Raw genomic sequence first — 12195 nt, forward strand, 5'->3', positions numbered from 1 at the left:
AAAAAAGTAAGTTCCTTTTGCCTTAACCCTAGCCTTGTTTCTTACCCCTTGCCTTGTTACATGTACCGCTCCCCTTTCCACTTGTTACCTGTTACTTGGAGCATTAATCTGACATTTAAGTTTGTATTATTCGTTTAAAATATCAATAAAAATCACCTTAAAAAAAAAAAAGTGGTGGACATCCCCTTTAATAAATACACATGACACCTCACATCATATATTAATGTGACAACGTGTATAGAATATATGGCCCGGGCAACATATACTCTACTGACACCTAGTGGTGGAAATAGTGTGAAATTAATCGGGATTGAAAAATGGCATTCAAATAAATTCTCCTCCAGAACACAATCTGTGCGTCTTTCACAAGCCAATGTTCCTCATACATTTGGTAATGGCTGCGCCAGCATCCACTGATTAAGTCGGATACCACAGCGGACAGGGTCCTAAAGATCCCTTTAACACCAGATATCACTAACGCAATAATTCTCACCTTCTCTCCGGATCCACATTCCAGTCTCCTTCCCACTCCCAGCCCTTTGGTGGCAGGAAACTTTCCTGTTTCAGTTTGATTGTTCCGGTGACATCAGAAAATTTGGGACGTTTCAGCAGACCCGTGGTTCCCCATTTCCCGAACATCAGAGCTTGGTTCTCATACTGGTCAAAAGCAAAGTATAAGAAATAGATTTAACAACCTGTGTAAAGTACAGCACCTTCATTGAGGTCAACATTTTACATTTTAACACTGTTTTTAGGTAAAAAATAAAATTAGTTTTAGATCTTTATCACTAATTTGTAGTTTACAACAGCTGCAGGCCTATTCTGTGGAGGGACTATGTGAAGCAACACAGCGCCATCTGCTGTATGTATTTCCTCTAGATTCTATCGTATGACTCCTCAGTTTTATTTGCCATTATTCGCTCCTGTATCCTCCATGTTGTGGTAATGTTGATCATTTGTGATCTATATCCTAAGTAAAATAGTTAATTCTCCTACGACTCTTAAGTGCCTAGGAATCTGCCGAAAGCTGAAATCGGCACCATGTTGCAAAATTCCAATTTCCTTGCTCAGAAAGATAAATTTTACAATTTTGGCTTCCCTTCCCATTAGAAGCATATTACATAATATCTGATTACTAAGTTAAAGGGTTTTCTGGTTTCAGAGAACTCCAGCCCTTGTGGATACAGATTGTTATAGAAAAAAAGAAAAACCTGGAGTGGGGGCAGAGACTCGGCGCTGTAGCTGGGGAGGGGGAGCAAAGGACTACATGATATTTAAAAAAAGCTGAAGCAAAGACATTGTTTTCCGAAACCATAAAACATCATTAAATATCAGTATGCAGTGAGCGCCTTCTAGTGGTGGCCGCAGTTAGCAATAATGATGCGATGGTTTCCTTTGAGATCTAGCACTGCAGTCCCTTCATTCTCAGGACTGAAGTCCCAGAGGCTGAGCCCCCACTGACCATAAAGTGATGTCATAGATGCGAGAACCCTTTATAGAGACCAGGTAAATAGAGAAGTAATAAAATTTAAATTTTGCCCTAAAATTCTGAGGAGCTAATCCAAATGGCCACCAATTATAAAAAAACAAAAACTGAACTGCCCAATCTCCGAAACAGTGGCTATGTCGCTCTTACCATCTCGGCATATACACTGAAGGTCCCTTCCGCGTAGCTGTTGAATTTCTTCTCGACAGCGGACAGCCCCAGCCACATGCTGACTCGTAACTGAACCGGAATTTTTGCGCCTTTATTTTTGTCCATCGGGTACTAGGATACAAGAGAAAATCTGCACGGTGAGACATTTCTATAGAATAGGACCGGGCGTCACATTGTTCATGGACATTGGCATACACCCTGCGTCGGACTGGGTTGGCAAAGACCCACTAGTAACATTTATTCTCGGGACCCACTGTTCAGCTACATGTAAAGATAACCTGACCCTAGTACACAAATTTACTTTTCCTTCTATGTAATATTAATTTGGCCAGCTAGTTTAATGAATGATTAGATTATAGCTTTTTCCGTAAATTGTGAATCAAGTGTAATAGCACTGCTCATTAGCACTTCTTCACAGCGGCCTACCGGAGGATTCTCCTGTACTGCAGTGGGCCAGTCCAAGGGTGCATATACCCCACATTAGAGTCATAACCACAATCCAAAGAAAAAATGTCCCATATTGAATAGGCTGCACCTCCATCCATCCAAAAGCATTAACACAAGGACAATACAATAACCTCAAATGTGCACCATATGATCGATCACTGCAAACTATGGCTAGAGGTCACCCCACATGGCAGACCATGTAGTAATGCAACAAACAAGTATGTAACAAAACAAAATAAATCTAAAGTGTATAATGATCGCCCCAAGAGGAAGGTTTATAAGAAAAAATGCGAAGTCCGAAAATACACCTTACAGTTCAAACAATGCAATATAAAAAATACATATAATAAAGTGATGGGCAAAGTACCGCCATTAACCCCTTCACATTGGATCTAATTTTTGTACTTTCATTTTGTCTTCCCTTCATCCAAGAGTCAAAACTTTTTTTTTTTTTTTTTTTTTTTTTTATAAATAGCCTTAGGACGACATATTTTATTGTAAAATGCAAAAATAAAGACACAAGTCTGCAATGGTTTATTTTTTATTTTTATGGAGCTTATTGTGTGGTAAAATTAACTTGGCAATACGATGAAAAAAAAAAAAATGGTCTGTGTCGCCATTTTCGGAGACCTGTACACTTTTTATTTCTCCACTGATGTAGCTGTGTGAGGGCTTGTTTTTTTCATGACAGGTTGTAGTTTTGGTACCATTTTGAGATACATACAATGTCTTCATTGCTTTTTTTTTTTTTTTTTTTTGGGGGGGGGGGGTTAAATTTTTTTTACTGTCCTGTTAGGAGAATAACAGTCTATTCTATGGCTTGTACTATATACTGGGCTTTATAGAAGTACAAAGATTGCAGCAACAGTGGCCTTCAATGGTTCAACAGCGGAGATTGTACCCAACTCCAATCACTGCTGTTAGAGGCAGGTTCTGGGTGTATAACACAACCGGCACCCATTGTATTTGATGCGGGCTCAGCTCTTGAGCCCGCTCCAGACACCCATTCCCGATATAAACATACACCCATCCCCGATATACACATACACCCATCCCCGATATACACATACACCCATCCCCGATATACACATACACCCATCCCCGATATACACATACACCCATCCCCGATATACACATACACCCATCCCAGATATACACATACACCCATCGCAGATATACACATACACCCATCCCCGATATACACATACACCCATCCCCAATATACACATACACCCATTCCCGATATACACATACACCCATCCCCGATATACACATACACCCATCCCAGATATACACATACACCCATCGCAGATATACACATACACCCATCCCCGATATACACATACACCCATCCCCAATATACACATACACCCATTCCCGATATACACATACACCCATTCCCGATATACACATACACCCATCCCCGATATACACATACACCCATCCCCGATATACACATACACCCATCCCCGATATACACATACACCCATCCCAGATATACACATACACCCATCCCCGATATACACATTCACCCATCCCCGATATACACATGCACCCATTCCCGATATACACATACACCCATCTCCGATATACACATACACCCATCTCCGATATACACATACACCCTGGAGAGGGAAGGGGCTACAGTGCAATAATCACCATAATGAGTCTCACATGGGTTAAAGATCAAATACACTAAAACACCTAAAAAGGGTATTCCCTTCTCCAAGATCCAATCCCAATATGCAGTAGGTGTAATAAAAATATTAGCTAATGCCTCCAATTAGAAATTTAGAATAGTCCTTCGGATTCGGTAAGTCGCTTCCCCCATGTGCTGGGCATTGCAGTAGCTTAGGTATTCACGGTCACAACCACTAACCTCTAACTAAGCTACTCCAATGCCCTGCACATGGGGTATGCGACATAGCAAATTAGAAGAACTATACGCTAATTGGAGGCATTTGGTTGTTACCAGTCTACCACAGATCGATCGGCGCTGATATTAGGCTTTATATGGACACACCCTTTTCACAGGGAGGAATAACGACACCCAATTTTTAATCCAACCATACATTTTCAAGAGGAATAACTAAAGGAACACCACAAATTAATCTAATGGGGAATACGAGTATTTACTGAAGAGAAATGTTAGGAGAGGTGACAATTTTTCTTTTCAACAGTTTTGACTCAATTGGTGTTTGTTTCTCATAGCAACCAATTAGAACTCAGCTTTTATTTTACCAAAGCAGTTTTAGAAATGAAAGCTGAGCCCTGATTGGTTGCTATGGGCAACTAGGGCAGCTTTTCATACAGGCCTCATTTTACAGGCCTCATTATCAATAGTTTCAGCTAATAGAAGGGGTCTTCAGTTAAACCAAACTTAAGTAATCTGACATATATTGGGGTGCAGATATTATAGCATTACATGAAGTGGACACTTAGTCACCTACCTGCAGGAAGATTGTCTGAGTCTTCCCACAATATTTCCCACAGGCCTCTTCACTAATGGAGGAGAAAAGAACCTGGTGGGCAGGGACACGGGCGTACGCCAGTCTCTTCTCCGCTCTAATCATCCAGATGATCACATCCGGCATACTGTTCTGAGGCTAAAATGGAAACGTGACGAGGGGATTAGTCATCATTTTATCACAGGGATCCCACAATAAGAAAACCATTTTATTAAGGATTACAGATTAGATTACATATTAGCAAACCAAAGCTTTGTAATGAAACAACTCCAATCTGCATCAATTTAAAGGGATGCTGTCAGTAGGATTTTACATATGGAAGTAGTGGTACAATTGTAAAGGCGCCTATCACCCTGATCAAAATGATACCTTTTTTGTAGAGATCAGAGGTGCCAGTCATGAGAAATCTAGTGTAGAAGTGAAATGCAAATCAGGCTGGAAGTGCTGAGGGGACGGTATCTTCCAAGTACATTGACACGCCCCCACGGCACTTCTAGCCTGATTTGCATTTTACTTCAACATTAGACTTATCAAGACTGGCAGCTCAGATCTCTACAAAAAAAGGTATAATGTTTTTGGAGGGAAAGTGCCTATACAGTTATAGCACTACTTCCATATATAAAGATGTGCTAAAAGATTACCTTAAAGGAAGTTTTTCACCGTGAATATGCATTTTAAAGGGAACAGGTCACGTGAAAAAATATTAACCTGCAGATATGGGTTTAATCTGCAGGTTAATAGCATGCTGCGTTGGCACCGAGAGCCCCGCTGCCAGGAAGGAATGAACTTTATCCTTCCAGTAGTGTTCAGGCTTCAGTCATGGGAGTTCAGCGGGAGCACGACAGATGTAACGGCAGATGTCTAGGGGACTGTGTGACTTAATGGGGTCTATCAGTTGAGGGGGTGCGGTCTGGGGCTTATTCTGGTGGACAGTATAAGTTGAGGGGGTCTGTATGAGTTGAGGGGGTGTGATTTGGGGGTCTGAATGTGTGGAGGGGGTCTGGTCTGGGATCTGTATGAGTAGAGGGGGTCTGGTCTGGGATCTGTATGAGTGGAGGGGGTCTGGTCTGGGATCTGTATGAGTGGAGGGGGTCTGGTCTGGGATCTGTATGAGTAGAGGGGGTCTGGTCTGGGATCTGTATGAGTGGAGGGGGTCTGGTCTGGAATCTGTATGAGTGGAGGGGGTCTGGTCTAGGATCTGTATGACTGGAGGGGGTCTGGTCTGGGATCTGTATGAGTGGAGGGGGTCTGGTCTGGGATCTGTATGAGTGGAGGGGGTCTGGTCTGGGATCTGTATGAGTGGAGGGGGTCTGGTCTGGGATCTGTATGAGTGGAGGGGGTCTGGAATCTGTATGAGTGGAAGGGGTCTGGTCTGGGATCTGTATGAGTTGAAGGGGTGTGGTCTGGGATCTGTATAAGTTGAGGGGGTCTGGTCTTGGATCTGTACGATTTGAGGCAGCATATGCATTGTTTGAAAAGTTAAAAATTTTAAGTTGGTCTTCCATAAATTGGATTGGACGAGGCCAGATATTTTGTGCAGCATCTGCCTCTTTACACATCCCCTCTATAATCTCCCTTCTCAAAATTTGGCAAGTATGTGACATGTATAACATGTAATTTACTGACCTCTTCTGCAATCTGCTGCAGTCTTTCCAGCCAGTCTTCTATTTCCGGCAGTGTGGCTTTCACGTCGGTGGCTTCGCCCCTCATCCGTACGGCTGCCTCCCCCATCGTCTTCAGGGAAGTCTGTCTGAGCTTATACAGCTGCATGTCCAGCACTGTGACATGGGACTTCCCTTCCAGAGAAGGTAGCGGTCTCCTAAACATTAGTAAAGCAGAGTGACATATTAATCACATTCACTTGCTGGCTCGGACTGGCCACAGGGGAACAGGTCAAACTCCTGGTGGGCCCCTTTATGGAATGGTCCCCTACTCCGCTGCCTAATACAAGTAGTATATGGCACTGTATACGGTGTTAATACACTAAATAAAAAGTCAGCACACAGCCCAAGTATATAACTAATTAGCCATTACATAGATGCTGCTAAAGAGAACAAAACGGAGAAGCCAACCAATATGCTCCATTCCCGCCTCCTCGACATCGCTCACAGGGCCCTTTCCCCACCAATCTGTGGCCTGCCCATGTGCCAGCACGCACCCACCTGCTCATAGGGCAAAGGGGGCCTCAGGTCAAGGTAAAGCCATGCATCAAGCTACTTAGAGGGATTCGGCAATGGGTCATAACAGGCTTCACTGACATGCACGCTTACTTCAAACCCACACAGTTTTCAACTGCATCGTTAATAATCATGCAAAAAAAAAAAAAAAAAATCGATTTAAAAACTGCAATATTTTGTGGTTAAAACCGCAGGATGATGCCGCCACCTTTCCATTCAAATGCATAGAGCATGTTCTGGCCAAGAATGTAATGCGGCGTGTAGATGAGTAGCGGGTCCCCAGAATTCATGTTACTGGGGGTCTAAGGCACCCCAGTCCAATACACAATAAGTCACAGCAAACTCCACGTCTGCGTACCACGGGGTCCTGTTATCTCCCGGAAAGGCTCCCATTCTCTATCGCAGATAGCGGATAAGAGAGCGAATCCATCCACTGCCACATATACAGGTAGGAAAGCGCAAGAGAAGGAAAAGGTGAAGATAAATAGGCAAAAACAGAAATGAGATAACAGACAGATCAGAAGGATAGGAATATCTTGTGCACAGAGGCCGAATACATTGTAACAAACCTCCAGCTGTGAGTAGCACAATCAAGACAGGTTTCTAAGTTATGAATATATACAGGGTTTTCATTCACCGACTGCAAACTGAGACCCATAATTGGTGTGAACGTGAACACCTAAATATGCGGCATTACATACAATATGCTGCAAATGACTTATACAATACTTATTATTGGGGGCTGGACGCTTACTGCTGCATTATGCCTAGTGAATGCAGCTTCATTACACTGTATTTGGGGAGTGGGTGATGCTCAGGAAGCTACGTCCCTTGCTCATCAGAGACTTAGGCTGCTTCTCTGCTCTCCATGTTTCACACTGCAGCTTGGCTCTTTCAGATTGGCTGCAATATACAAAGAGTCCGTGCACGAAGAACCGTGCAAGGATAACATGATTGATTAGAAGTAAATCAATTGCTAGGTACCAACTAGACATTTTGTGCCTCATTTTTTCACGTCTTTTTCTAAGAGCCATAAACCTTTATTTTATTTTTGTGGGACAAGCTGTAGTTTCTGAACGGCACAATTTATTATACTGTACAATGTACCGGAAAAAAAAACACATCGGGCAAAAAAAACACAATTGCTCATGTCAGTGTGATTATGGAGATACCAACCGTCCATAGTTTTTTTTTTATTACTTCTACTTAAGCAATTAAAAACCAAAATTTAGAAAAGAAAAAATGTTTTGCTTTGTGTTGCCATTTCCCAACACCTGTAAAGTTTTTCATTTTGTTGATGAAGTAAAGCAAGTTCTTCCTTTTCACGTAGCGAGCCAACGTTTTTATTGCAATTTTAGTGAGGTGTGGAGACCAAATAAAACAACAGATGTGACGATACCAAATGTATCAATTTTTTTTTTCTTTATTCTGGAGTTGAATTTATATCTATTTTTCCCCGAATTATGTTTTATTTTTATTTTTATTTTTTTCTTGATTTTTGTAGTCACCTTGGAGAACTTAAAACTGCAATCAGAGTATTTCCAATTTTCGGAAGAGTCATAGGTGCCAAGGAGCTCTTCCCACGGCAGTGTAGGCCCCCCGGCAGCCATTGTGACCCAATGGTACCCTGTGATCCTGTCGGGAATGCGGAATTGAGGGAAACCAGTGCACGCAAACACAGTCAACCAGTTTATTGAAACGCCACTGTCAGAAATGGACAGTGGCACCCAAATGGTTAACAATCATGGCTGGACTCATGATGCCGGCTATGACATAGATACCCTCCACGCTAATTGATCCCTGCCCAGGGCGTTTATTCACATCCTAATGTGTGAAATGGGTTAATAAACCATTAAGGAAGAATACTCCCATCGTACACATCCATACATACATGCAGTCTTCGATAAGCTGATCGATGAGCTTCAGCCATATTTCTGCCAGTCTTGAATCTGGAATCTTTGCTTGTACTGCGGATTTCAGTGCGGAGATGTTGGCTTGCTAAAAACATTGAGACCCAAAAATATTAGAGAGTTACAGGTATGTACCAAATACATTACTTATCCACTAGGTAGGTGTTAAGTATGATTACTCTGGGTCAGACCATCGGGACCCTCAGCTACCCTCCTTACGAATGGAGTGATGATGATCATGGTCGACCACGGCACCATTTACCTCTATGGGACTGACGGAGATGGCAGTTCCATCAGTTTTACAGAAGTTAATGGAGCGGTGGTTGAGTATGTGCACCAATGCTCCATTCTCGGGATCACATGATCTATCTTTGGCACTTTTTGAATTCTGCATCATGGCCTTCCCCACACATCCCTGCACTAGGCATAAAACGACACTCAAGGAGGCATCGAATATTTTAAAATCACTTTTTTTTTTTACAAACTGATACAAATCTTGAAAACCTATTATACCTTGGTTGTCAAGATTTAGACAACCCCTTTAAGTTACTTTACAAATGTTCTATTAGGGTTTATGTGCCCACTTAGACTATGAGCTGAAGCCACTTACATTAGTAGACCGGTCCACCCATGTACTGTTTGACTACTTGTGATAGAAGTGAGTCCAGCTTCAATCCATAAAATCAAATCCTTTATTTCATCTATTTTAATCATGAAATAAAGGATTTGATTTTATGGATTGAAGCTGGACTCACTTCCTTCAGAAGCAATACCAACGTCGGCAGAGACAAGACTCCGGGCCTCTCCACGCCAGAAACTGGTCTGGTTTCCATCAAGGGTGAGCTGAATTTTTTTTTTCACTGCCATTGTTTGAATACTCCTGTATATTACTACTTTCCTCTTTAAGAAATACGTAATCACAATAATAAAAATGTAAATAGCTTATTAAAATGCCATTAAAACATGTATACATTTTTTTTAAAAAGCCAAGATACACAAACACATGGAGCATTAAATGGTGGGTGAGCCAATCAAAAAAATATCACGCAGACAAAAATAGAATAGGTAAAGTGCGAAAAGAATCACAAGAAAAATAAAGTTAACAATGTGAAAAGGACATTGTGATACTTCACAGGGAAAATAGAAGTAATGGAGGTCATTGTGGACCAGAGAGACAATCCCGAAAAGGAACAGATTCCATAAATGCCAAAGAAAATGTTAAAGCAGCGTCTCACCCACCATCCACCTGATGCACGTTTCGCAATGGATTCATTAATTTTGTGTAGTTACTTATATCCTGCACATTTTTTCTCAGCATCTTATTTATACATGTTCATTAGGATGGATTAATTTTCAGATTTTTGGTTTGATGAGAATGTCCTTGGATAAGGCATTAGCACACAAACATTCTCCGATAATCAAGTGTCTTCAGATTGCTCGAAAAATACGTTTGAGTCCCCGCGGAAGCATGTCTCGTGGCTGTTCGACAGACGCAGCACATGCAGGGATTGCTCGTTTGTTAGACTTGGGGGAGCGGGAACTCGAACATATATTTTTCGAGCACGCCGAAGACACTCTTAGCACCCGAGCATGGCAGGTAACACCTTATCCCAGAACGTCGCTCATCACTCGTTTCTATTTTCTTCTTTAGTGGTCGCAACAACATTAAATAATCAATTTGACTTGGTCTACCTTCTCTTGACACAGTTAGATATTTGCCACTGATCCCATGAGCTAGACGAACCACCATGGCCACTTTCATATTCAAGACGGTGATGATCATGATTACAAAATAATTATAATGACTACAAATCATAAAAAACATATAATGGACCTCCACAATCTACTCACCAGCCTTTCCATCATCGCCTGCAACATATTGACAACATCGAGTCGATGACAAATGTCTTCCCAGTAGGACGTTAGTGTTACCACTGGTTTGGTGGCCGACCATGGGAGGTAGTAATAGAGGTTACCTGGAAGTGATGTTAGGGTAAGTGGTTAACGTTTCTACCATCTTTAAATATGATGTTAGAAGAGCCGCCTTGAAGGCTTCATCTCAGAAGGACGAAACTTGGACTTCACAGAATTTGTGTGTTTACGTACCATCAAATACTGCGCGGCTGTACTGAGTTGTTGACGCAAGAGGTTTGCAAGTGCTGTCAAATTTATTGCCGTAGTTTCCGATGCTCACTTCGAATTGTATGGCTTCACCTATGTCTTGTAGCATGGTGGCTGAATGGAAGACGGCGCATAAGCCAAACTTCCTCCTGCGCTGATATTTCTGAGTAAAAGATGCGCGTTAGGTTACTTACAAAGCACGGTCAGTAATCAAGTACAATTTTACAGATTCTATATAGAGACAGAATAAATAAAAAAGTAAATTTGAAATACAATTTTCATGTAGTAAATACAATCTGCTGCCTTTATTATAACCCAGAGCTGAATTCACAATTCTGCACTTAACATTTCCCACTAGATCATTCGGAGATACTGAAATAAGCAAGTTAAAAACAGATACCGTATATCTTGTGAACATAGGTGACCCACTGCTTTATGTCTATGAGGACATTTTTTTTTCACTTAAATTCTGGCATTTGTGATATCATTAAACATTTTACACAGTTTGGCTTTCACATGCTTTTTGTTTTCCTGCACATTCAACTTCCGTGTGCTTTGTGGTCATAAATCAGCTAAAAAAAGACAGTTATAAGAATTACAATCTCCCCATCAGAATAGTGGGCTCACTGATAGATTCTTAATAAACTCATTCTGCAGCCGTAAAAAAAAATAAAAAAATACAGTGCCAGACCTAGGCTACAGAAGGAAGAATATGCAAAATATTTAATGAAATCCACTAGCAAAAATGATCTTTAGCTCATTTTACATGTATTTAAAGGGGTATTCTCAAGTTGTCTCTTGAGCAGCTCACAGATATGCAGCCCCCTATTGTCTCCATATTTCTTGGTCTCTGGAAGGGTGGTTACTCATTTTTGAGTGACCATTCTGGGGAGTAGCAGAGCTGTAGTATTAGCAGAACTATAAAGCTCAGCACAAGTTCTGCTGTAACACATTCAGCTATCAGTGTTTGTTCTGGAGTGTGCACTGCCATCACTGCATTAACACAGAGATAACAGGGAATTTGAACAAGCACAGGACTCAAGACAGCAAGAACTATGATTAGGAGAAATGGAGTGGAAGAAGCTGATGCTGTTAGGTTGGTGATTTTGCAGTATTTATAACAGCAGCTTGTCAGGAGTTAAGAGGGAGGGGGAGGGAGGTGAGCAGCTAACTGCTGTATAAAAATCAGCAGGCTTGATAAAGGTGGCTGGGATATTAGGAGTAATCCTCTCTCCTTGAATGTAACTACTGTGCACACTTTGCCAGGGGTCTGGGCAGGCATTAGTGGCCGAGATCCATGGAAACCTGCTATACACTATGAAAGATAAAAGCTCTCACTGCAGGAGAATTAGAGCAGATAGAAAAAGTCAATTGAAAAGTTGCTTAATTTAATTTTGGCTAACTAATTAAATCAA

General features: G+C 41.5%; 1 protein-coding gene across 9 annotated transcripts in view; it reads right to left on the reverse strand.

The window, feature by feature from the left end:
- The window catches only part of MYOF (myoferlin), a 171413-nt gene that overhangs the window by 50607 nt on the left and 108611 nt on the right, over nucleotides 1-12195 (reverse strand). For all 9 annotated transcript variants that reach the window (XM_077258595.1, XM_077258593.1, XM_077258592.1 and 6 more), the window contains 7 exons: nucleotides 10766-10943; nucleotides 10511-10635; nucleotides 8641-8747; nucleotides 6199-6391; nucleotides 4555-4710; nucleotides 1637-1768; nucleotides 494-657 (listed from right to left, as the gene is read on the reverse strand). In XM_077258595.1, the coding sequence (XP_077114710.1) occupies nucleotides 494-657; nucleotides 1637-1768; nucleotides 4555-4710; nucleotides 6199-6391; nucleotides 8641-8747; nucleotides 10511-10635; nucleotides 10766-10943 (1055 nt within the window). The remainder of the gene's footprint in view (nucleotides 1-493; nucleotides 658-1636; nucleotides 1769-4554; nucleotides 4711-6198; nucleotides 6392-8640; nucleotides 8748-10510; nucleotides 10636-10765; nucleotides 10944-12195) is intronic.

The sequence above is a fragment of the Ranitomeya variabilis genome, chromosome 4, assembly GCF_051348905.1.
Source record: "Ranitomeya variabilis isolate aRanVar5 chromosome 4, aRanVar5.hap1, whole genome shotgun sequence".
Taxonomy (NCBI): domain Eukaryota; kingdom Metazoa; phylum Chordata; class Amphibia; order Anura; family Dendrobatidae; genus Ranitomeya; species Ranitomeya variabilis.